The sequence below is a fragment of the Cydia amplana genome, chromosome 8 (assembly GCF_948474715.1).
Source record: "Cydia amplana chromosome 8, ilCydAmpl1.1, whole genome shotgun sequence".
NCBI classification, from domain to species: domain Eukaryota; kingdom Metazoa; phylum Arthropoda; class Insecta; order Lepidoptera; family Tortricidae; genus Cydia; species Cydia amplana.
The window spans coordinates 14,649,738-14,675,716 of NC_086076.1; the positions used below are offsets into that span (position 1 = coordinate 14,649,738).

The following is a 25,979-nucleotide window of genomic DNA, read 5'->3' on the forward strand; positions in this document are numbered from 1 at the left end:
TACCTACTGATGTGCTGTCGGAAAGTTTACTAAATTGCGAAATTTCCACATGGAAAATTTTCGGAGACTTTTCATATTTTTGTAGCGGATCGATTTCCATAATGGGAATCTTGTACCCTGTAAAATTTTACTGTAATTTCCTAGAACTTCCCAAGTTTTTGGAAACTTTCCGCAACTTGCACATCACTCTGTAGTCACTCGTTTTAGGGAGGCTACTCGTCCATGATGCAAGTCCTGAGCATAATGTTGATGACGCGGTAAGGGTCCGCGTTGGCGGCAGGTCTCCGGTCTTCCAGGTACCCTTTCTTGTCCTCCGCCACCTGACGAGGGATTCTGACGCTGCAGCTTCGGTTGGCAACACCTTCAACAAACAAATATTCCAAGTAACGGATCAAACGTTATTTTAAAATGAGAGCACCAAACCAGACTGCCTAGCCAAGCTGACAATCGCCATCGCTTCGACAACGAAACGCTTTGTGTCTCTCTATCACTCTTCTATATTAGTGCGACAATGCTAGTTGCGTTTCGATCGCTACGGAGCGTAATCGATCGGCACGTTAGCTACGCCTGCTAGCATGTGTTGCGTTCTCGCGCGCGACTCCATACATCTAGCGCGACTTTATGTACGGACTCGCGCGCGAGAATGCAACTTATGCTAGACCGCCAAAAAAAATTTGAAAAACCACACTCATTATTGCATTCCGTTTATGTAACAAACATATTCCCTCTAGAACCCGATATCTAGAAAATTGGTCCAATGTCGATAAGTATCGAGTGTAATTAATGATGCAATGACTTCCCATTACTTCCGCTCTATTAATCACTTGGCTACTTCCTTATTTGTAGTAATTTGTTTACGTACACACAAAACTTAATTAAATAAAGGTCAACGTAAAGGCGCCCACTGATTAACAGTCCGCCGGACGATATCGGCCTGTCAGTTAGAACAAAAAGTTGACAGCTTCGAACAACTGACAGGCCAATATCGTCCGGCGGACTGGTAATCAGTGGGTCCCTTAACACAATGTAGGTACCTAAATAACAGAAACTATTATAATGAGAATCCGCAAAATATCGAGTAGCTTTGTGTGGAAAATCCAATTGAAAGCAACAAACAAATATTGTTCATGTAAAGCGTTATTATTACATATATTTTTTTATTGGAATTTCTCAGTTCAATATACAGTTTCTGTCAAATGTTATCTATTGAAAAACGAGCTTTGAGTCCCGTTTATGATGGATTTTAATTGCTCACTTCTACAACCTCACAGCTCACTTCGCAGTTTTAAATTTTGAACGGTAAAACGTAGAGAATAAGGTTCTTTTAACAAAAACAAATTTAAGATGGTGAGTAATTATTGGATTTTGATTGATCTATTACGGAATCATAGCTAAGGAATCAACCACTATTGAAAGTTGAATAGTGAAATGTAAACCTTTTGATGTCTAAAAGGTATTTTACAAATTGTGACACGTTTTCCGATAGAATATCTTGATTTAAGCCCTTACCAGCAAAACCAAAAAACAATCTTGAGAGTATAAATTTAGATCTAATTGTATTGTATTTCATATCTGCTATACCGTATATCAGTTTCCTTTTCTGTGACAAAGGGTTGATCAAAAAAATAATTATCGACTCATCCTCGCAAGTCCGCGTTAAGTCTACGACAACAACTGTTTACATTTTTTACAAAGTATAAATCGAATTTCAGTTACTAAAATAAAACCAAGTTCCAAAAGTAAATTCAAAAGCGCAATAATTACCTTGGGTCTTATGAGGTTTAATTAAACACAGAAGAAAAAAACGCTTTGTACGGGACAGCACGTGGAATGCTCCTAAATCACCCGCTGGAAAACTCTGTTGACTTTACAGTATAAAGGGAAACAATGTCCGTTACCTGCAGTCTTTAATATGCAAGTTGCCGACGAGCGTTCTCATCGCCGTTGTGAGCGCCGTTCTTTTTCATTTGCACTAATTTAAAGCCAACGTAACAAAATAACTTTCCGGGATAAAATAGTACATAACATACCTAGGGAGGTGAATTCGTAAATGCTCCAGATCACAGGTGTTCGTGGCCCGAACCGAATTGTAAATTTGATTTGAAATTTTTCGATCATAATTATACTCTATTGTACAAATTGGCTTAGCATAATTCATTTTTATAAAAAAAAAACAACGGGTTGCACTCAGGGAGTGCCGGCAGAAGTGAAAACTCAATGACTAGTGCAAAATGTCTGCAGCACTATGGATAATTATAGTTAACGCCATCTAGCGTTATTTCGTCGCATTACTTGAAACCCCTAAGCACATCACTGTTAGTACTCGAGTTATATTAATACCAGTTAGAGGGAAACTCACTAGATGGCATTTAAATCAATAAAGAAAAACTCAATGACATTGAACTAACAGTTTTTCGACCAGGTCACGTGTCCGTCTTACAAATCAAAGCTACCTTGTACCATGCAACAGCTTTCAACATTATTGAGTAAGGGGAAATAAGGAGACCTTATTATCTCGATTCGTTGACCTTACTTTAGTTTGATTATTTGCGATACTACGAGGGATATATAAAAAGGGAGAGATATTTACCTGCCGTGAAGTTTTTGATATGAGAGATATTATGCTTCCCAGTGAGCCGCTTGACGTTGTCGGCGCCATTGTTGGCGTCATACTCGTTGATGTGTACGCCGTGCCGTCGAGCCATCTTGTCGATCGCGCGCTCGATCACCCTGTAACACGGCTGATTTAGAGTAATTTAGACGGCGCGCGCACTCGCATGCGATTTTAGTTACATTGCGGACTGTTGGTTACGTCCAATTCAACCGACCAATCAAAACCCGCAATGTAATGAAACTCGCATGCGAGTTCTCGCATCGTCTAAATGAGCCCTAAGAGTTAAGCCAAGATAAGTCTGCAACTATTTTGATAGCACACGCAGTGCAAGTGTTATTTGTACGTCATAATTTCATAAAAGATTGACGTTTAAAATAACGCTTGCACTGCGTGTGCTATCAAAATCGTTGCATACTTTTCTTGGTCTAACTCTACGCGGTTAGAGTGGACGACCGCTTTTCAGAAATTATTTTTAAACTATTTATTATATATTAGGGCGTACCTGGGTCATTCTCTAAGAATTTGTCTGCGGTTGCGTCTAATTGCCACGACTCTTTCCGAACATTTTGTATGAAATTATATGGGTGGCGGTGATTAGACCGCAGACATATTTTTTGAGAACGACCGACCTGGGAACGACTTAACTGTGCACCATTTGGTACCATTAACGGCTGATTAGAAATTGTCACAAATTGTATATATGTATCACTAAAGGTAAGTACATACATACAATCTGTTGCACTCTGCCAACAAGCAAATGGAACAGCGTACACCCAATTTGCATCACAGAAGGTGTCAATAATGAAACACGATGAGTTTTTACGGTGTATTCGATGTATTTCAATAGTTGTTTAGCTGACGCTATAGGTATAAGGAACTGTTATCGATTTAAATTGGCTTTCCTTTTTACGCTGTCTCTTGTAGATTAAGTGACCCAACTTAAATCCCACGTCACCATACACATACCAGGTCTGTATAGAAAAGTGGATACTTAGGTATATTAAGACACTAACTATACCATGCAGTAATTTCTTTTGAGTTTGTTATGGTACTTATGGTAAAATACAATGGCAACAGAAAACGATGATGAAAATAGATGAAAGATTGCCAGTTAACCTTTGTTAAAATTAAGAAAACACATCATTAAAATCGTTTAAACGAAAATTTATTAATTACATTAAACTAAAGTGAAAACCGCATTTATATGTAAAGGTAAAATGAGGGTTTATGGTGGTTTAAATGCTTGTAAGCAAATATTAACTCGGTTACTATCAAAGTTGCACATTGCGGACAATTTACGTACTCATTTATAATTTTTATTTAATATTTCGTGATTTATGTCTTACACGCCATTGATTTCGGTTCAATTTGTGTTAAAACTGATTATTTCAGTTAATTTTATGACGTAACGATGGAGTTATAACGAAATTATAGATAAAAATATATGATAGTTTTGTGGGGCAGCAATGACGGACTCAGTGTATCTTGATTAATTAGATTATCCGAAAACCGAATGATTGCACTACGGCCTTTGCACGCTGCAACATTATACAGCGATTCAAAAACGCGTTTTACGGCCGCGCCATTGCATTGCGAGACTGGCAGTACCTATTTAAATTACTGTACATATCGCTAATATAGATAACTATGTTTTTCAAACTGGAAGGGTACGATGATAGATGTTAATTCAATACAATTTTGCGACATTTGGCTTTTTAAGGTTATACTCGTAAGTTGTATGGAAATGTCATCTATCATCGTACCCTTCCAGTTTGAAAAATATTATAATGCATCGAGACTTATAGAGAAAAAGTTGCAATACCTAGACCACACTTTAGATATTATGAAATAGTGTTCCTTTTTGTCACTTTTCTAAAGGTAGGCTAAATTTAAATTCAGTCAGAAAAAAAATCTAGCGCACAACAGGTGTCACAGTCCCGTTTGTTAATACCTAACATTTTTTTCATCCTGCTCAGCATTATACAGCATCAGCGTCGCGACCTGACGACCATATCATAATATCCATAATATCCATAACTCACAGTATGCCGTCTTCTTCCCGCATATCCTTGGTGGAAAAGTAGCAGAAGGTGCCGTTGCCAGGCCAGTCGGGCACGGGCTGGGGGTCGAAGCAGGCCACTGTGCCGTACTCCTCAGCCAGCCGCGCCAAAATGTAACGCGCCATCCAAAGGTCGTCGGCCGAACACATGCCAGGACTAGGCCCCACCTGTGGTATTATCATCGATAAATAAATAAAATAAAAATAATAGAGGTGTATGTGAAGTCCCCAATCCGCATTGGGCTAGCGTGGGGACTATAGCCCAAGCCCTCTCGCGCGTGAGAGGAGGCCTGTGTGCCCAGCAGTGGGACGTATAAAGGCTGAATTATTATTATTATTAAATAAATAAAAATCTTAGATGCAGCCAACGGCAGTCTTCCAAAATACGTTGAAACGACAAACTGTACTTGTAGTTGTACTGTATTACTTAAATTAATTTAATTTTACAAATAAATCTCTGTACACAAGTTAAAATAATAAGTCTTCATTGAAGATCCACTTAGGCATCCCTGCACCACTAGAAAGGAGCCTAGGCCTCAACAGAATGATAGATGTGTATGAATTGTAGACGTGTATGAATTGCACACGAACTGTGTGGAATTGTACATGTACAAATTGTACAGGAACCCAGCTTGTCCCCAACATTCCCACGCAATCAAGCTAGGTGCACGGCGCTTCCTCAGTTGGAAAACTCATGCAGCTCGGGTGGGTAGAAAGTCGGAAAGAACTACATCTGTTAATCCGTTTTGAAGTTATACAGAAAAACTTATTTACTTGAACAAATAAATCCGCTCAACTTCAATCAAAAATCAATGTGTATCAATATGTCTATAGTCATTTCTTCAACATTGTTGTTAAATTTGTACTTCATTGTCACGACAAAATACTAACCCCATCTTGCGCGCGATTGTCAAAACATTTTAGACACGATTAACTGAAACGAGCATACAATTTGTCCCCAATTTACACCTCTCTCCTATCTCTAAAACGCGAGGCTATTTTCTTTACTGTGCGCCAATAAGCGCGTAATGGCTGGCCTCCATAAAGCTTAGAGCGTTCATTTGCCATCTTTTTGTCTACACATTAATTGCAGGAGAAATAAATGTCGTCATGCATACCTGGAAATTCCACTGAGATGGAGTCGTGCCGGGATTGATACCGTTCAAACTGACGCCAGCATAGAGACAACATCTGTCGACAGATATTATAGTTAGTGTAATAATAATGGCGCAGTTTGGGCCCAGGTTATTAATTCTGAGCCAGCGCGGCCTGTCAAGAGCATGCCACAAGCCCAGTCGTATGCTACACGAGTTGTAATTTTGTTTGAAACTCTGGTAAATAATTAAAGTGTAATTTAAGTTGATACCCAGTTTACCCGGAAAGTCTGTAACGGATCACATTTCAAAATACTTCAAGCAGCTAATTTTATCTTAGAATAGAAGCCTCAATATAATGTATCTAGATGTAGAGCGGTACGTTTAATTAACGTTTTTGAATAGTAACTTTGCTCGGCCCTCCATATATTTTAGCATTTTAGGTACTGCGGCGCTGGGGTTCGGTTTTGACAACATATTATAACCTAAGCTAACCTAATCCCAATAATGAACACAAGCGCTGAATTTCCTAAAAGCGACTACCTAGACCTACCAATTGATTTTGTTGATTCTCCCACGCAAACTTATGAGGAATGTCTACCCGCTAACCTAATTTATTTTACTATCTCTTAATAAAACCGAAGGTTGTTGTCGTTGTTAATTAGGATACATTTTAGAAGTATGTCGACATTTTTATTCTATGCGTACCTATTTTTATTTTTATATTAAGTATTAAATGATATATTAAAATGCACAATTACCAACAGTAGAATATTTTCTTAATAATTTAATACGCTTTTCTTGGAAAGTTCAGACAAACTTTGTAGATTTGGCAACGACTTTCAGAGTTAAATGGCGGCACAAATATAGCAGCAGCAATTGAACTCAAATGACACATGTACCTAATGGACTTGGCGTGTAATTGCTGATGCTATAACGCCGATTATTTTCACGCGCAATCAGCCAGTGGGTCTGATTCGGATTTTGTAATAGATATCTATTAGACATCGCTAAGATACGATAACGATATGTTTAAGATCTAACCTGTCAAATTTGACATTTCCGCGGTTCTGGAGATACTTTTGAGATATTACTTAGAGATCTAATTCATATCTAATAGATATCTAACACGATCTATCGTAAAAGTGGCATTGGTTGCCCGAATTGCGCTGCAAAATAGAACTAGTTGAAATCTAAACTATAACGTATCTAGTACGTGTCGTCTCTTGTGAATATCTTGAAGTTCGAATACGGCAGAGTAACTGAGTGAGTAACAAGTTGAATGGTTAATATTACAAGCTTTTATTTAACTTGCCCTGTTATTTACATGTGTTAGTGTGGGTCAAATCTTAGAAGCTAAATTTGACCCACTTCACGATTTCCGATTGACCTGAAATTAAGCATTCATATATGTAAATTTGATGACAATGCAATATTATGACGACATAGAGCTGATCTGATGATGGAGACAGAAGGTCAAGAAAGTGCGCTGGCCATGGGAACTCTGTGATAAAACAAAGCAAACTAAGTGTGTTTGGGGTTGATAGAATTGTCTCCATGAGTATTAGTTGTATGTGGAAAGAAAAGGACAGTCAATGATAAAAGCTTGAACCAAAAAATTTTTTTTGCCAAAAACATATAATTTAATGTACTTATCCAAATTCATCTTAGATAAAATTAAGACGCGGTAACTTGAAAAGGGGGATAATTTTGAAAACGTTAAATAAGAAACAAGAAGAACTTTCATCTGTAGCTCCAGTAAGCAAGATGCCTTAGTAGCGTTGCAGTAGCGTCAGTGTTGCTAAAGTATGAAGTACTTCTGGTTTTAAAGGTACTTATTTGCCATTGTCAACATTACCCCGCTTTCGAAGTTTCCCGATGCACCTTAAATACTTTACAATCGAATGATCCCAGCATGAAACCTTGTCGAATTGATAAATAATGAAACATATAGCTGGTCAACCAAATCTTTTCAGTAAAAAAAGGCGCGAAATTCAAATTTTCTATGGGACGATATCCCTTCGCGCCTACATTTTTCAAATTTGCCGTCTTTTTCTACTGTCAAGATCTGGTTGACCAAGTATAATAATATATTAAGTAAATGGTAACCTAAAATGTCATTATTCCATATATGAGAAACGTGAAGTTTCATTGACATTTGGTAGCTAACTTTTGGAGGTAATCTAAAGTTTTGTGTTGAAGGTTAGCCATAATGAAATATTATAGTTTGTCTCAAAGCCATAACTTGGATATTGCGCGCAATATAGACAAGTGTTAGTAGTTAGTAAGACCTCATAGTTATTTTTATATGCGGTCGGGGTTTCGGGTACAAATTTGACATTTATCTCTAGAAATTAGGTAAAATTAGATGATAATAAAATAACTGCAGCGTAATACAATAAAGAATAAATAATAATATTTTCAGTCACGTGTGACCATAGTTTAAAAGATCATTGTATTGTGTCGTGTGATATGCTAAAGAGTTGAAATAGATATCTTACACTAAAGAAAAACTAGACCAAAGAATTCCCCAGTGACCGGATTCGCTTTCACGGCTAACGTCATAACCCACTCACGGCGGCACCAGTTAATTACTTAGACAACAAAATAGTTGTAGTAAAGTATTTGTAGTAGTAGTTGTGGTATTTTGTCAATACCTGTAGAAAGCTTCCATGAGGTCTCTGGCCACGATTTTGTTGGCACCTATAGCGCAGTAGTATGGGCCGGGTGGGGAGGGGAAGCCGCCGGGCGGCCAGCCCAGTGGCCTGTTGTCAGTCGTCGTAAGGAAAAACTCCTGGTTGAAACCGAACCAAGGTTCTTCCACGTCGGTTTTCTCGCACGACATCACGCATGCTTTGCGACGATTCGATGCTGCATAAAAAAAACTCTGTTAGAAGATTTCAGCTAAGTACATACATATAATTTTATTTGTCAACTGTCAAGTGGTTTTTTTTTAAATTAAGTATATGTATTTATACATTTTTTGTATGTTTGAAATATTCCTAATATTCCTAGAGGTTGGCTAGGGTCTAAACAGGTCTTTATAACTAACGTGTGGGCTGGTAATCGTGCTGGTAAGTGTCCCCGAGCACCAGGATGTGACTGCCGCGGCGGAAGGGATCGTGGTAGATTCTCTGCGGGAAGATGAACGTGTCGGCGTTGTCGGCGGATGCCTGCCCGGTGTTACTGCCGTCATAGTACCAGACAGGTAGGTCTGTGAAACATTTAATAATTCAAAATTACATATGGCATATGTGACTTGAAAGAAGAGACCGTGCAACGGGTTTAACCCTTTGAACGCCATGCCTATCGTGCGCGGCGCGATCTCGTGACCTTGTCAGCATGCACGAAGGTTGATATTGGGCTGTAGTGAAGTTTGATATAGTGCACGTCAGTTAATGTCTTTGACGGTCAAAGGGTTAATAAATACCTGTACCTATATACATTGTCAAACGAATGGCAGCGGTTTAAATGTAAATCATTCGAATTACATGATAAGAACTCAATAACTCATCCATACTGACTACTCAGCAGTTCCTAAGATACTTTTTCAGCTAGAAGGCACTGACCAGCCAATAACAGATACAGACCAATTTCCCTTGCCCGTCAATTTCCGCTGGATCATAATTTTTTACAACCCGACAATACTGAAGAAAAACAAGGTTTCTTTCCTCGTTGCTGCTACCGCCACGCATTGAGTAGAATAATTGAGCAAGGCACTTGTCTATCACATTATGTTATGAATTTTATATAAACGTACAACCAGCCGAAAAATTGAATGGCCACTTTATGGCACGCTACGCAATATAAGGATTATTTGCGATACATGTCGAGTTTTATTCGAATTTTTATACTAGCATAGTTTTCATTTCCTTTATAACTCTCATTTTTGACCTTCAGCCTAAAACCCCGTAGAGTGTAGATAGCTCTAATAATCTATTACTTGTAGTTCAATCTATTTAGTTTTTTATGATAACTTTGCGTTGAATAAAAATGGGTGACACAATAGATATTCATGAACTAAGGCATTGAAGTGGTGGTTATTGGCCAATAAGATTGATAGAACTGATAGGAGGGAATAGGCAGAGCCTTGTAGGCTTGTGCGGGATCTAGTAAATTGCGAAGGTAACATTAACCTTAATATGAAGGCCTCAATTCTCCTACTTTATGTTGGGGCTCTACATAGAGGGTTTTGTACTTATTGGCCTCCAACACTTAAATATTTGTGGGTTGCACTTAACATACATGGAAAGCGTCATTAGTATGACAGGTATGAGACTAATAACCTTCAAGCGTATAGTATAAACTGAAGCTTTAATCTTATATAAGGTAAACGTACCAGTGCCCGACGTGCTAATGCCCAATAGAAGAGAATAGACGGAGTTTAGAGCAATTATTTCATGAAACCGATGCTGCCAAAAATACTAGGGTGCGGGGGACGAGGTGAGCGAGTCCCGTGCCGTGATTGGTCCGTTCAAAGACACGGTCGTCACACCTTTGTGTCTTTACACTTTGACTCGAAGATGGAGTAAAACTACCGTATATTTGTGGTAGAGGGGGTAGCGCTACTATGCTCGGTCTGGAAGAAGTCTTGTCTGTGCCCTGCTGTCACCTCTATTGACAATGACTTAAGTTTCAAGATGACATGTACTGATACCGCGTCGAGACCAGTACGTTTACCTTATTACCTTTTGGTTTTTTAGGAACGTAGTCAAAAGTCCTGTCCTTGGATCGTAGGTCGATACCGCTGCTGTCCACCCAAACATAGGAAGCCAAGATACGTTCACACGGGACTTCCAAGTCCTCGTACTTTCGCATCCCCGCCTTATTCAGCGCTATTGGAACCGCGTTCATCTTGATGCCTGGAATAGTCTTTATTCTTTATTTCATTGTAGTCATGTTCATAATACAGTAAGGTGTTACAAGTATAAAGCGGTAGGTACATGACACCCTGTAAGGGCACACAATATGATTGTCCTTAAACTTAAAACGTATATGTACAATAACTTAACTTATTTTATATTAGGTATATTGCGAATGTAGTCAAAACTCGTTAAGCACAAATAAATCGTTACGACACAATTACGAGTATCTACTTGAAACAAAGCTTGTCAGAGTGAGATTGAGTTTTGTATGATATACGCGTCATACTGCCGTATTCGAACTTCAAGATATTCACAAGAGACGACACGTACTAGATCCATTCTAAATACGTTATAGTTTAGATATAAACTAGTTCTCTTTTGCAGCGCAATTCGGGCAACCAATGTCACTTTTACGTTAGACAGAGTTAGATATCTATTAGATGTGAATTGGATCTCTAAGTCATGTCTTGTGGAAATCGTTCAAGGGTATCTCCAGAATCGCGGTAATGTCAAATTTAACAGGTTAGATCTTAAACATATCGTTATCGTCTAAAAGATATCTAATAGATGTTTATTTCAAAATCCGAATCGGGCCCATAAACGAATTTAGGCACTTCAGGCTTTGAGAATATTGTTTGGTAGCATAACATACAATATTATTTGTATATTTTATTGTTCATCATAACAGCAGAAATCTACATATTCAGGGAAGAAGAGAACAGTGGATACCCGTTGTTTGCTCGCACGGTCTGCGAGTTTTCCCGGAAGCTGCTGGGAATCATATAAACATACGTATATGACTTATTTTAATTTGTGTATCTGTATAAAGATCTGAACATTAGTCGTCATCGTCAGATACTGTGCGTGCAATACAGATTGCATACATTCATATTAGCACATTCTACCAGCAAACGTTTTACCAAAAAGTGCCCGAAAGGTCATTCAATGATATCATCTAAATTGCGTTTGTTTTGCAAAGAATAAGAAAAGTGTTCTGTTTTAAGAGAAAAAAATAAAATTAATTTCATCAATTTATTTTTCTAGTTGCCAATTGGACTTTAGTTTTTTAGTTTATTTATAAAACCAGCCACTGAAAAATTAAGAAATTATCTCTAACGCCACATTATAAATTTCTTTGCTCAACCTAGCGTAATAAAGAAAACAGTATAATTAGCATTTTTCATTGAGTAAAATTTACTCAATTGTAATTCTACTACAATTACAACTAGAATTACAATTGAGTGTAGTAGTTCCACTGTGATAAAAATAGAATAATTTATATTCAACTAAAATTCTGGGATTCGAATAACATCTTTTAATTTCATGTTGCAATACTTACAACTTATTATTTTTAATTATTTTCGTTATAAAACTCGACATATCTAAGTAGGTAGTCTCTATCGAAGTATTTTACGTTATAGCCTAATAGTAAATCTTTAGACCGGGAGATTACCGCTCAATTAAATAAGTAGGCCTTACACCCTGGCGGGTGCTGACCTGCTGACTCCTTGTGGGTCCTAGTTGTATGAGCAAGGCCGCACGGTCACTATCCGTGCGGTAAGCCCCTTACATTTCGTAAATGTGTGTGTTGGCTCCGACTCTGCGCATAATGCCAAATTTTCGGAACACCATGCATTACATCGCAAGAATGATGTTACGGAACAAAATTATAAGGTTACGGGAGAGATCCCTATACAAAAGGTCAATGTGGGGAAGACCTAACCTAGCTATCTAGTAGGAAAGCCCGGTCTACAAGCTCTAATTCCTCTAATTCTTGCGATTGTACACATACTCCACTTACAGACGGTCGGTAGAGCAGAAGGAGCGAAGCTCTTCCTTTCTAACTGTCTGTGTCTGAGCGAAGTACCGACATACACAAATACGAGACTACTTGCCGTATGACGATCTTCCCCGACAAAAAAATTATATTCCACTCTCTGTCATCCTCTACACTCTAATACTGTAATTAGAATTACATCAACTGAAGGGTTCCTCACAAAAGAATTCACATTCTACCACAATTACGTATTAAGTAGCCTGTTATAAAACATAATTAACTCTGAAAGCTTTCATTTAAGCTTCTTTTGAAGCTTGTTTTTAGGATAATCATTCTTTGGACACTGAAAATGAATATTTAAACGTGTTTAATGTTTCGTAAAAATGCACATCCCTCGGTAAAAATCCAATCTAGTAACATTTATACGGCAAACTCTATTTTAATTCTAATTTATTCAAATAGAACTGCCTTTCTTTTTACTATATTCCCCTGCCGTAAAATTTTCTAACGGCCATATTCGAACTTTAAGATACGTCAAATACTAGAGATTGAAACGATATGGAATGGATATGTCAGTGTCAAACAAGTGTCTAAAGTGACGTTTCTTCAAACAAACGCGTCACTTTTGACACTTGTTCAATCTTATCCAATCCATATCGTTTCAATCTTTAGTATTTGACGTATCTTAAAGTTCGAATATGGCCATTGGTGTCGAAAAATAATCGCCTATCATACCTTATTATATCTGAAGGCTCTTGTCAAAAGAAACACTGAAACAAAGGATGAAATAAGGAATGAATTGCTACATAATTTATCATATGTTTAATATTAGAAATTTTATGCTAAGAAAGTAACGTAAGAAAGTAAAGAACTCGTCCATTCTGTCTGATAGGTACTTAAATAATGGACTGATTTTCATTTGGCATGCGAAGTCAAATACTTTGGATTACATTGGCTACTTTTTTCAATCTGTTCCCTCCTGGGGGCAGGAAGTGTAAATAAATAACATGGACCCAATGCCTCGAGGGTGTGCTCAAATCTCAGCCACTCGTACCTATCTAATTAAGTATTCAAATGGAGTACGTACGGTTTTTCTACCACTTCTTGACTAAATGATTCTCGCACATTGGTTGCCTTGGGGAAAAGGGGGACCACAAATGTATACTGAAGATACTCGAGATTTACGTCCAAATGATTCACCACAATTTATTGCAGATTGTTTGGAAAGAAATGCTATTTAAAATGTGGGAACATTGGATCAAGCAATCAGCCAGTCAGTCGTTTAGAGTCAGTGCGGAAAGAGAAGAGTCGTGGAATGTATGGGGCCCAATACATACATTCCACGACTCTTCTCTTTCCGCACAGACTCTAGTGTAGCTCTAGCTCTAGTGTAGATCTTTCGCTCAATTGAGATGTTTTAAAATTCAACTTGCATCTCGCTCTCATTATTCCGATCCTTAACCTTTTCGACGCCGTGTCAAACACAAAAGCTGTCACGCTGACGCCACGTCACGTCAAAACTGAAATTGAACTTTATGCATATGCACGTAGGTCTATGTTGCTCTGTGACATGTGGCCGATTAATCGATCTTTGGCGTTGAACCTACGGTGCGGATATATCGGTCATTGCAGTCATTGGCGTCCAATAGGTTAAGAGTATCACTTTAAAACGAAATGCTTAAATTACTATGAAACTTAGCATAAAGTTTACGTAACATTTTATAATATTGTAGAAGCTATGAAGCTTCTACAATATGAATTCAGAATATATAATTTATAAATGAGAACGTTAGTTTGACTGTATTGCGGAGGCTCGGTTCGCGCCTCCAGAACGTACTTAATTAGGGTTTGCACGACGGATCCGAAATGTATGGGAATATCCACGGATCCGGATCCAGATAATTTCATACATTTCGGATCCGGATTGCAAACCCTATTAGGCGTAATATATATAATACTAGCTTAGAAGCTAAGCTAAGCTAAGCTAGTTAGAAGCGGGTAGACCGTGACTTCGTCTGAGTGGAATGATGATGATGATATTGATGATTGATAAAGACTATCTTATGTACCTCTTATTAGGCACCGGGCCTCAATCTATCTTCATATTAAATATAACATTAATCGGTTCACACGTTTAAACGTAAAGAGGTAACAGACACACAAGGGTTACTTTTGCATTTTTAATATTATGTAGTATGGATTAGTAACGATATACCTTAAGAGTCCTTTTATACTTCGTAGATAGTTGTACCAAGTTAATTGATAGCTAAAGTTGATTTTGTAAATGTGGTTTACCAAGCAATTTTTAATAAATTCACTGTATATAATTTTAGTAAAATTTGATTTATTTAATTATCCTAAGTATCTTTACTGTCAATTTTGAAATTCAGGAGGTCTCGATGTCATGCATAAAAAAAAGTTCGGAATATTTAAAACATACTTAAAAACACATTCCTATAGAGGTTTTAACCCCTCCATGTAATAAAAAGTATTTGTTTCAATTTGAACTTTAATAGCTGGCAATAGAGTTGAATGTCATATATCCGCCATATATGGCTACAAATGCGGTAAGGGGTTAATATAATATAAAGTGGTATCCAGACGGGACTGATCAAATCAGTCGATTTGATCAGGAAATTTGCATTCCATAGATCATTACTATGAAAATTGGCATTTATGTGTCCGCACCTGCTGATTCGATCGGATAATTTCATCAGATTGATACCACTTTAGTGGGATCACGTTTTTTTTCTAAATAATGCGTTATATCTGGATCAACCAAATCTTGTCAGTAGTAAAAGGCGGCAAATTTGAAAAATCGCGGGTTAGCAACACTGTGTTCGAATAATTCCAAAATCGCGTGTCATCTGTGTGTTATCTGTGGAATGTGGATCGTGAATGACAGCTATCATCTTATTGTTTACATTCTGAATCGTTTCTATTTCAAGAGAAATTTCTGCTGTCACCATTAAATACCAAGATTATGCATGACCTCAAGCAAAGCTAAGGTGCCTACTATGTACAATCATACTCGTTGACGGTAAACATTACTAAAATTTGAGGTTATGATAATTCACTCGAACTGACGTATGAAAGGCGGAAAAATAAACACGTTTTGTTCAATGTAGTGCTTTTCCTAGCGCAATTATGCTCTTTGAGTGTTACATGGTGTTACCCTACTTTAATTTGCAGTACATTGCTACTGACAAGATTTGCTTGACGCACTATACTTTATCTAGGGAGTATTACTCAAAGAGTAGTATAATATATATATTACTGCAATGTTTTTCCGCCAGAGTGCAGCACTAGTGACTTAAGTATACCATAGAGTAACTTATACATACTGTACCTTAAACTGTTTTTTGACAAGTTTTCACAGACAATCAAATATGACATTGATACAATACATCAAGGCGGTTTGTTTACAAAGGCAAACTCAGCTATCTGCCTCTTTATCGCTCGAATATATACGCAGGAGTGATAGAGAGGTTAGATAACAAAATGTCGACTCTCTCGTTTGCGGTAGACCCTTAGATTGTTTACTTGTTATCAGAGTGGCGCCCCCTACGCAGACTTTCGCGTAATATTCCCTAAATGTCAACTTAATGTCAGCTATCAATCAACTATTTATGTTGGTCAGAAATCAAGTTGAAATAATAAAATTATGAGTATTTACTTATTAAATTAATATTTACGTATTAGTTTTAAAATAATGTTTTACCTTAAAACGACAAATTCCTTTAATCCCAGTTAAAAATGGGACTACATCAATTTGTAAATTATTTGCTCATTGTTCATGTATCACAAGCAGTTGTTAATTGCTTTGCATTCGATCTAAGGGACAGAAGTTTTAGAAGATCACAATTTACAGGATCACGTGATGTTCAGCATTCATTCTCTAATACTTACAGCAACACATCACGACAACCCTTTTATTGGAAAAGAAAAAATGACACCAATCAAAATAATCACAAAGAAAGCAACTATCTCTGGCGAAACCCAAAAACTGTTACAATCATAAAAACCTCCACTGCCAAATCTAAAAGAAAGTATTACATTGCTTTGGTATCCCGTCACAAGTATCTACCATCTACTCCGAGTAATATAGAATTCGATTATTTAGACGAGGATCAATATCAAACCAAGAATACCAGTTTGAAAAGGTTAAACAGTATTGACTCTAATAACAGAGGAGCTATTCTGGATGAATTCAGGACGAGGCTATCTTCCAATTCACGCTCTTCTTCTAATTCATTTGGCATTAATGGTCCATACAATATACAGGAATTGTTATTACCCATATCCAAACCTCCGAAAATTCTTCAAGAGCCTTCTTTATTTTCCCACCGCCAAGCTTTAAACAGGTTTAAAATTGATTCAATTAGCAATGATGCCTACTTGAATGGAAAGATGTTTACGGTAAAGGATTCTCAAGTACAAACCACCACTGTAAAATCACCGGTACAATCTACAAAATCTGCATCAACCACTGTCTTCACAACTCCTAATGACAGAGTGAAATTCTTTGAAATATATGATACAAATACCTTACGACCTTCGTACAAAAGAAAAAAATTAAATTATATTAGTCAATACCAGAGTCAGAGAATACCAGAGGTTACATCAATAACAGAGAATTCTACAAATAATAAAAACAACGAAGAGAGTATCATTCCTAGTCAATTTTGGCGTATTGATAACACGAAAAAGGCGAAATTTGAGAGAAAATATAAGAATTTCAGAAAAAGGTCTTTTAATGCGGATGGTAATTCAGATATTTTACACCAAATTCCGGAATTACATGCCAATTCAAAAACATACAGTGAAGAAAAAAATATCGTCTTCTCTAAATCAAAACCTTTAACAAAAACTTCCGTGGCTAAATGGTCCAGCTATCCTTATGCATCTGTTTACATCTACGAACCGACGCAGGTAAATCATTTACATTGAATTGATCTAAATATACTTCTATTCATAAAATATGTCTGCTGTATTTAATTGTACAAACCTACAAAGTTATAGTTTAGATTAGAACGGCATATTTTTTCTTATTTGATTACTGCGTCAATATAGTCAGTTATTCCACAGATTCTAGAATCTTGAGCGTTGCGAGGGTTAAAGAAATTTTTTTACCGAGTGAAACACAAAGTTTTTCACCGCACAAACCCGAGGAAAATACTAACTGTAAAATATCAAACAAAATCAAACCACATCATATACAAATGAATTTTATTAAATAGGTATTTATCATTAAAAATCATCATTAAGAGTAAAAAAGCAGCATAAGGAAACAACTCAAAATTTGCATTAACTTTGCCGCTCTTGTGGATAAAACGTAATTTTCTCATTCGTTTTTGAACAACCAAGAGAGGCTTTACTAGCTGGAGTGGTGAAAAAATATTTACCTATTATCTCCCTTTTAGACACATTGCGATGCATCAGGTATAAGTCCACACTGGCTGCTAGCTGCCGGGTCTTGCCTATCGCGACACAACTTGGTATACTCGGTCGACGAAAGGTCGGCGTATGTGACATACTGCGGAGAGCACTGGCGATCGCCTGAGCGTATCGCTTATGTCAAAAGAATTGTGGTGCATCCAAAATTCAACCCAAAGGATAAAGAAAGAAGATTTCTTTTTAACATTGGTAAGGCAAGTTTCAAACAATTGCTTATTTTATAACACTTTAAACTCTCGCGTTTTGTATACATATTTAATTACACAAACGGGTCTACCACGATATACGAGGGGTGTTCAAAATATTCTCGGTATGAGAATGAAAACAAACAAGTACGAAAAGTTTGATATTTTTATTTTTCAATATACTCCCCCCCTATGTTCATACACTTAAAAGATCGATCAATTATTTTTTTTTAATCCCTTGTAAAAATATTTTTTATCTTTCGTGTAAAAATGCTCCTCCACTGCCGCCTTCAATGCTTCATCGTCAGAAAATTTATTTCCACGCAGATCCTTTTTAAGATTGGGGAGCAAAAAGAAGTCGCTGGGGGCTAAGTCCGGACTATACGGTGGGTGAGTAACAGTTTTAAACCCACATTCAACAATAGCTGCCTTGGCAATATGAGCAGTATGGACGGGGGCGTTGTCATGCAGAAGCAGAATACCTTTGGTTAACTTTCCTCGCCTCTTTTCTTTAATTACATCCTTTAATTGACGTAGAATGTTAGCGTAGTACTGTCCTGTGATATTTACACCTTTTTCTTTATAATCGATTAGTAATACTCCTTCACAATCCCAAAATATCGTGGCCATGACCTTGCCAGCTGAAGGGATGACCTTGAACTTCTTGGGATGAGCTGAACCCTTAATGTGCTACTGCATGGACTCTTGTTTACTCTCTGGGTCATAATGATGAACCCAGGTTTCATCTCCAGTAACTATTCTTTGCAGCACCTCATCAGGATTTTCACCGCACAGGTCAATAAAATCGGAACAACAAGCTACACGCATGTCTTTTTGAAGCCGAGTCAGCATTCGCGGAACCCATCTTGCACTTACTTTTGACATATTAAGATGGTCATGTATAATATCATGTACGGTACCAATAGAGAGATTGGTTACTTGTGCTATAGATTTTACCTTCACTCGACCATCTTCCAATATAAGTTTTTCCACTTTATCAATATTTTCTTGTGAAGTAGCTACTACAGGCCGGCCAGGTCTAGGGTCATCTTCAATACTCTCCCTTCCGCGTTTAAACTCGCTTGACCACTTTTGAATGGTAGATAAAGAAGGAGCAGACTCACGGTAAACACAATCCATTTCCTCTTTTATGGTTTTTTGATTTTTACCCTGTTTTGTCAAGAATTTTATCACGCATCGATGTTCTAATTTAGTTAACATTGTCAATTCGCACAGGATGTTCATGTTTGTTCAGCAATTGCAGAAAAACAAAAGACTATCTCGGTTCGAATTATACTTTTTTTTAATGTCAATGAATAAACCTTAGCGGCCAGTAACGAAAGAAATTTTAGAAGAGGTCGTAAGATATCAATACCGAGAATATTTTGAACGCCCCTCGTAGCTGCAATTTCTTTGTCTACCCTGAACATTTTTATAAGCTAATTTTGGGTAGTTCAGTGTTGTTTTATTTATATCTCCATTGACATTTGCTGGGACGTCAGTCCTTCCGTGACCACAGCAGAGCTGGTGCAACTCAGCTGAAACTTCGGAATTTAAGGTAAAAACAATAAAACTACATATATCGCGGTAGACCCGTTTGTGTAATTAAATAATTGTTTATTTTTCCACCCAATTTCAGTGGAATAATATAAAATAGTTTTATACCTGTTTACTATTTAGTTCTTGTTAAGGATAATCACTGATAGACAGCGTATGGTGGCGGGATGTTTAATTTGAATTTAGTTAGCGAGTTTCAAATCATATCGGCCATGAAAGGCATTAATTATTGAAATTCCACTTAAAATTTGATCTAAATGTAGTCATAGCAACATATCAAGTAACTTTCTATTTCATTAAACAAACTTGATTTGAATTAAGTTTTCTAAAATTAGGAAAACTTCAAAGCTTTGTAATTTACTTTTGATTTACCCTCTAAAACTTTAATATTTTTATATTTATCCTTGGAGTTTTTATGGTTTTTATATATTTGCTGTCATGAAACAAATTGAACATTAATGAAACGAAAACTTAGCTGCGCTTGAATTCAGCCCTACCATAGAGAAATATAGTAAGACAAGAGTGCTCACTCCATACATCAGTTAGACCAGCGGTCGGCAACCTTTTAGCAGCCAAGGGCCACATAGTAGTTAACGAATTTGACGCGGGCCGCACTTCAGTAATATTTGTGACTTTAGCAGACATTGTCGTTTGTCAATATTACATACAAAATAGCCAGGGAGGCTCGCGGGCCGCAAGCGAGAGGTTCGCGGGCCGACTGTTGCCGACCGCTGAGTTAGACTATTAATTTCAGTGTCTACATCTAGCATCGAGTAGCGGAACTAACAGTACTGCTACTTGACAATAGATTTAGCAGCGACCGGAAAGTCTTATCTCAACAGCATAAGACTTTCCGGTCGGTGCATCTATTGTCAAGTAGCAGTACTGATAGTTCCGCTACTCGATGCTAGATGCTAATAGTCTTTTTGTTACTAAAACTGATGTATGGAGTGAGCAATCTATGTATTTTTTTCTCTATGGCCCTACCAAGCCTAACAGCCTCAACAGTCAACCACAGAACAAGTAGAATGGCGATGCGAGCAGGGTACGTGTCGCCGCCGGTTATGAGCAAACGCTCGCATGCTAGTACTCGCCCGCGCTGACCGAAAAACGTAAACATGCCTTTTGCGCCACAATAACGTTCAGATTAAGAAGCCAGACATCAAATCTGTCTAAAGGAGGCGTATCCATTCACCAGGCACACAACACAAGTTTTTACTACCGTTGCGCGAGAAATGTGGAAATGTGAACAGGAACGAGCGGCGACACCGGTTCCGATACTAACTGCGCGCGATAGCCGTTCTAACACTTCTAACCTCTTTAATAATGTTCTGTGCAGTCAACAGTCGTCATAGGAAAACTTATTCATTTATTTAACATAATCTCGCACAAAAACTTTCAAAGTTAAACTAGTTTTTCAATGGCTATTACGGCTTCTATTCGTGTGATGTTCTGTTAGGGCAGAACTATAGGTATCAACTTTAGTATTACCGGTAATATGAATTTTCAATTGGGTTAAAAGTCTAAAGTTTGACCAAGCTTACTCTGAATGGCATTTGCAATGAAAAGTGTGGCAATGTCATTATCAATGTTAAACAGAGCGTCTACCGCGAACCACGTTCGACGTGTTGCCTCTCTGTCGCACTTGTAAATTCGTACGTAAGTGTGACAGGGAGGTAAGACGTCGAACGTGGTTCGCGGTAGGCCCTCTGCTATCAAAAGCACGTTTACAATGACACTCCCTCACTTTGTTCTGTTCAAGTCGGCGCTTAGACGGACTCTAGTTTCGAAGCCGATGACTGTCATTCGTTTCTTGAGCGTTTCTTTTTTTTTGCCATTTTTATTTATTGTGACCTTTTTTGACACTTTTGTGCTATTTCTACTCAGAATTACGAGCTCTTTCGATCCTAATGGGATAAAAAAAATCTTATTGTGCTACCATTTCCCCATATACTTGGCTCGTGATCCTGACTAGAAATAACACAAAAGTGGCAAAAAAGGTCACAATATATAAAAACCGGCCAAGTGCGAGTCGGACTCGCGCACGGAGGGTTCCGCACCATCAACAAAAAATAGAGCAAAACAAGCAAAAAAACGGTCACCCATCCAAGTACTGACCCCGCCCGACGTTGCTTAACTTCGGTCAAAAATCACGTTTGTTGTATGGGAGCCCCACTTAAATCTTTATTTTATTCTGTTTTTAGTATTTATTGTTAAAGCGGCAACAGAAATACATCATCTGTGAAAATTTCAACTGTCTAGCTATCACGGTTCGTGAGATACAGCCTGGTGACAGACGGACGGACGGACGGACGGACGGACGGATGGACGGACGGACGGACGGACAGCGGAGTCTTAGTAATAGGGTCCCGTTTTTACCCTTTGGGTACGGAACCCTAAAAATGGCAAAAAATAAAAGAAACGCTCTTTTGTCAATCAATGTATACTTTTTTGGACGATGTTAAAATGTTATTTACTGCAAAACCTATGAAGTTCATATACTTACATTCCGTGATACTTGCAGGGTTGATCCAAGTTTCGAATTCAATGTCCACGTCTTGCCCTCGTTGGGCGCCAATCGCAATGATGTCACATCAGTTCTCGACGAGCTCGGCGGGTACCAAGGCCTCTGCAGTAGGCTGGGGCTTAGACAGGTGATTATTTAGATTTATACAGACTGTAGTTTTAGTTTTTAACTTATTTTGTACTAGTTATATAAGTACTTAATAAAATAATTAGAAATAAATTGTCAACGTATTTTTGGGCCATCCTATAGTTAAGTTCGGGGTGAATCTAATACCTTTAAATGAGCAATTCTTGTTTATTTATTTATTTATTTATATATATATATATATATATATATATATATTTCGGGGATCTCGGAAACGGCTCTAACGATTTCGATGAAATTTGGTATGTAGGGGTTTTCGGGGGCGAAAAATCGATCTAGCTAAGTCTTATCTCTGGGAAAACGCGCATTTCCGAGTTATTATATGTTTTCCGAGCGAAGCTCGGTCACCCAGATATTAATAATTTAATGATGACAGCCTGTCAAATAAAATATTACCGTAAGCTGGATTTAACCATTTATAGCGCACAATAAGTTATTTTAAGAAAAAAAGTACCACCTTATGTTTTTTTTTAAATCGATTTTTTAGGGTGGCAATGTGGCTTGAATTGAAGATTACATAATCCAGTCCGTTAACGGGTCCATTTATTTAATAAAGCCTGCTTTTCTGTTTAACTTTTGAATATTATGGGCTCAATTTATTATTTGTCTCTGTATTAATATAACAAATTTAGAATTTCCTAAATTCAAGACAATACAAATTTAATAAACTTTGTTATTCTTTTGATTCAGACACGGATCGAAATATCCGACTGCAAGGTTACCACACTGGCCGCTAACTGTATACGAAGCTCTGGTCTATCACAACACATGCCCAGGGAGTCCCGCGATTAGGTAAATATACAGGAACACAGACCAACGTGTTCTGTGTACAGGAATAATAAATCAAACGATTACTTAAAGGAAATATATGTAGGTTTAGACCTGTAATCGTCCATTGTGAGAGTTATTAATTTAATATTCGAAACCACGTCCGATTACGTACCTATAAAATTGAAAACGAAACAAAGACGAACTTTAACGAACGTTAGAAATGTGACGAAAACAGCTCACAGGAACCCTAATAATTTATATGTTTTCTTGTCAAATAAATAATATGTAATTATGTCCTAATCTTGTCTTATTTCAGTATTTTAATTTACTCATAGATCATGTCATGAATCAATGTGAACAATAGCTTGGGTTTGGACTAAAAATGAATTTTACACTAATGAAATGAAATGAACACTAATACTGTTTTACTGATTACGTTTTCTGATTCCTTATACTCTAGCTTAGCGTGAAGCGTCAAACTATTTTAGCTAAGTGTTTTTAACCTTTTCGACGCCGTGTCAAACACAAAAGCTGTTCCGCTGACGCCACGTCACCGAAGTGTCAAAACTGAAATTGAAGTTTATGCATATGCAAGTAGGTCTATGTTGCTACAGAGCAACGCCAAAGACCGATTAATCGGTCACAGACCACAGGGTCTGTGACCGATTAATCGGTCTTTGGCGTTGAACCTACGGTGCGGATATATCGGTCATTGGCGTCCAAAACTTAAGGCGCCATCCAATGCATATGTAACATAAGCACCAGAGGCGGCGCGTCCATAAAAGCCGATTCCCACCGGCTTGCCTGTTTTTGGACGTTTGAGCAGAGTTTTAAAGGAAATATGTGAGCCAAATTAGCCCCGGCTTGCCTATGGATATGTTTGACGCGCCGCCACTGAATAAGCACGTTCTTTTTATACAGCACGGCGAAACGCCAAGCCGACAGTGGCGCCAGTAACGTCTACTGTCTCCTGCTGCCGGAGTACACTGGAGAAGAGAACGACTCCGTGCACGGCGGACTGTTGATGGTCGACGGGAAGCTGATTGCTCTTTATTTGCAGGTATTTATCCGTTAAAAGTATTTAAGTGTATTGTAAACGACTATTTCTTCATTTAAAAGTAAGGTATCTTCTTTCTAACTGGATAATAACTTTAACACAGCTTTAGGAGTTAACACTGCAAATACAATATATTTCTACTGACTTAACCTAACACAAATCAACTTTATGCGGCCAAAACTTCAACCAGGTCGTAGCTGTTCCTACGGCCCCAGTTAAACGGTAGACCTGTAGAATAGTTTAATGTTAATCGATTATCCTTGGCCGCCCGCCCAGTCAACGCAGTCCGTAGCTTGCAATTATCTCAGTCAGCAATTATCTTTAAATTAAATCCGTTTCATGCTCCGTCAGCACTCTAACTATCATTCGCTTAAATTGGCTGACGCTGACTTTTGTCTGCACAAAGACCTAATGGCGAAAACGCATGGAAATGATTGTTTATTACGAAGAATGGAAAACTGGCAGTGTACTTAGGCTTAGAGTTATTACAGTAATAGTCGGGGATAATTGGAACTAACTCCCAGAGAATATACTAGTATCGGCCCAAAAAGACAAATTCTAATCCACAAAGAAAATTTTGTTAAAATGACACTGGATATAGGCATTATCTGTTATTACAACTGTCTGACTGCCATACAAATAATAAATAAATCAATTAATAATTTTGAAAAATGGAACCTGCCTATAACTACTGGCTGCTTTGCTGACGATCTATAGTTATAGTTTAACTGTGAATCATTTTAGGAAGAACGTCGTTCCCGGGGCAGCCAGTCAGCGCAGTACACGGGTGTGTGGCGGCTCGTCCCGTGGATAACAGATGTAGCGCACGAGCCTGACTATGAGGATATTACTTTGGACGTATAGATTTTTTTAAAGTAATACATATAAAATAATAGATCCAGTTTTAGAATTTTTTAATCACGATTAGTTACACTAGACAAAACTTCAAACGTAATTTAGAATTCCTAGATTCTTGTATCGTAATATGACTAGTTAACTAGTAGCGGTCGTTTAGGCCTTTTAGTGTCCCGCTCAGATATTGCCTACCTATACTAGAAATTTAGACGGTTGAAGTCCATGTTATGTCGTTATAAAATATATTCTCCATATAATTCTCACCAAGTAAGCCTTAGAAACGCGCATTTTTTCTATATATAAGGCAAAGTACCTACCTGTTTTAATCGTCGACTTTGCTACACCGAGGTAATTATTCGTGTCTAACATAATGCTGCCGCGCTACAAACAATCACGATTTAATGGTACGACTGGTGTCTAATGACCCATGATTTGTACCAGCCAATTTCTGATTTGCATTAATAGAGGCACATCCGATTGCACTACCCGTGTTGAAGCTTAAATATGAAAGTTGATGTATCTGTTGATATATATATTAATAAATAATTTATTCGGCATTTACAAGCACGGCTTCATTTTGTGTGATAATTTACACGAAAAGAAGACATGGTGGCCGGTAATGGATTTTGCGAAGTTAATAATAAATTATTGACGCTCGATTGTGAAATAATTCGATTCAGCGGAAAGTTCAAAATAAGTAATCAGTCACTCGGTGGAGTTTACAATGTTTACGTACAATTTTCATTTTTGTGTTATTTGATTAATACGTATTTCCTTTTTTAAAACTTGTTTTGTGTTATATAATTCCTTTATTTGAATACGGTATTGTTCTAAATTTTGTAAAAAAAATGTATTAAATTTCTACTCGTTTCTTAACTGCGTATTCATTTTTGTAATTCTTCTACAGTCTGCATTAAGTAGATAATTGCTGCCAAAGTGGCCTAAAATTATATTTAGTATTTGAAGTACCTATTTTACTCAAGTTATTAAAGTTATAAAACACAACAGATCTTTAAT

The 25,979-nt window shown here is 37.5% G+C and overlaps 3 protein-coding genes across 3 annotated transcripts in view; 1 reads left to right on the forward strand and 2 right to left on the reverse strand.

The window, feature by feature from the left end:
* The window catches only part of LOC134650479 (uncharacterized), a 166,278-nt gene that overhangs the window by 118,493 nt on the left and 21,806 nt on the right, over positions 1-25,979 (reverse strand). The gene's annotated exons all lie outside the window — the stretch shown is intronic.
* Positions 190-13,181, reverse strand: LOC134650087 (glutamine synthetase 2 cytoplasmic-like). Its single transcript, XM_063504916.1, has 8 exons — positions 13,145-13,181; positions 10,456-10,629; positions 8,820-8,981; positions 8,425-8,638; positions 5,792-5,864; positions 4,657-4,841; positions 2,591-2,730; positions 190-361 (listed from the first exon to the last, which is right to left on the reverse strand). The coding sequence occupies exons 2-8, from the start codon at positions 10,619-10,621 to the stop codon at positions 213-215; spliced, it is 1,089 nt and encodes a 362-aa protein (XP_063360986.1). The 5' UTR covers positions 10,622-10,629; positions 13,145-13,181; the 3' UTR covers positions 190-212.
* On the forward strand, positions 13,652-24,971 carry LOC134650481 (kallikrein-15-like). Its single transcript, XM_063505437.1, has 7 exons — positions 13,652-13,682; positions 17,184-17,341; positions 17,833-18,055; positions 22,133-22,262; positions 22,970-23,071; positions 23,972-24,110; positions 24,852-24,971. The coding sequence occupies exons 1-7, from the start codon at positions 13,652-13,654 to the stop codon at positions 24,969-24,971; spliced, it is 903 nt and encodes a 300-aa protein (XP_063361507.1).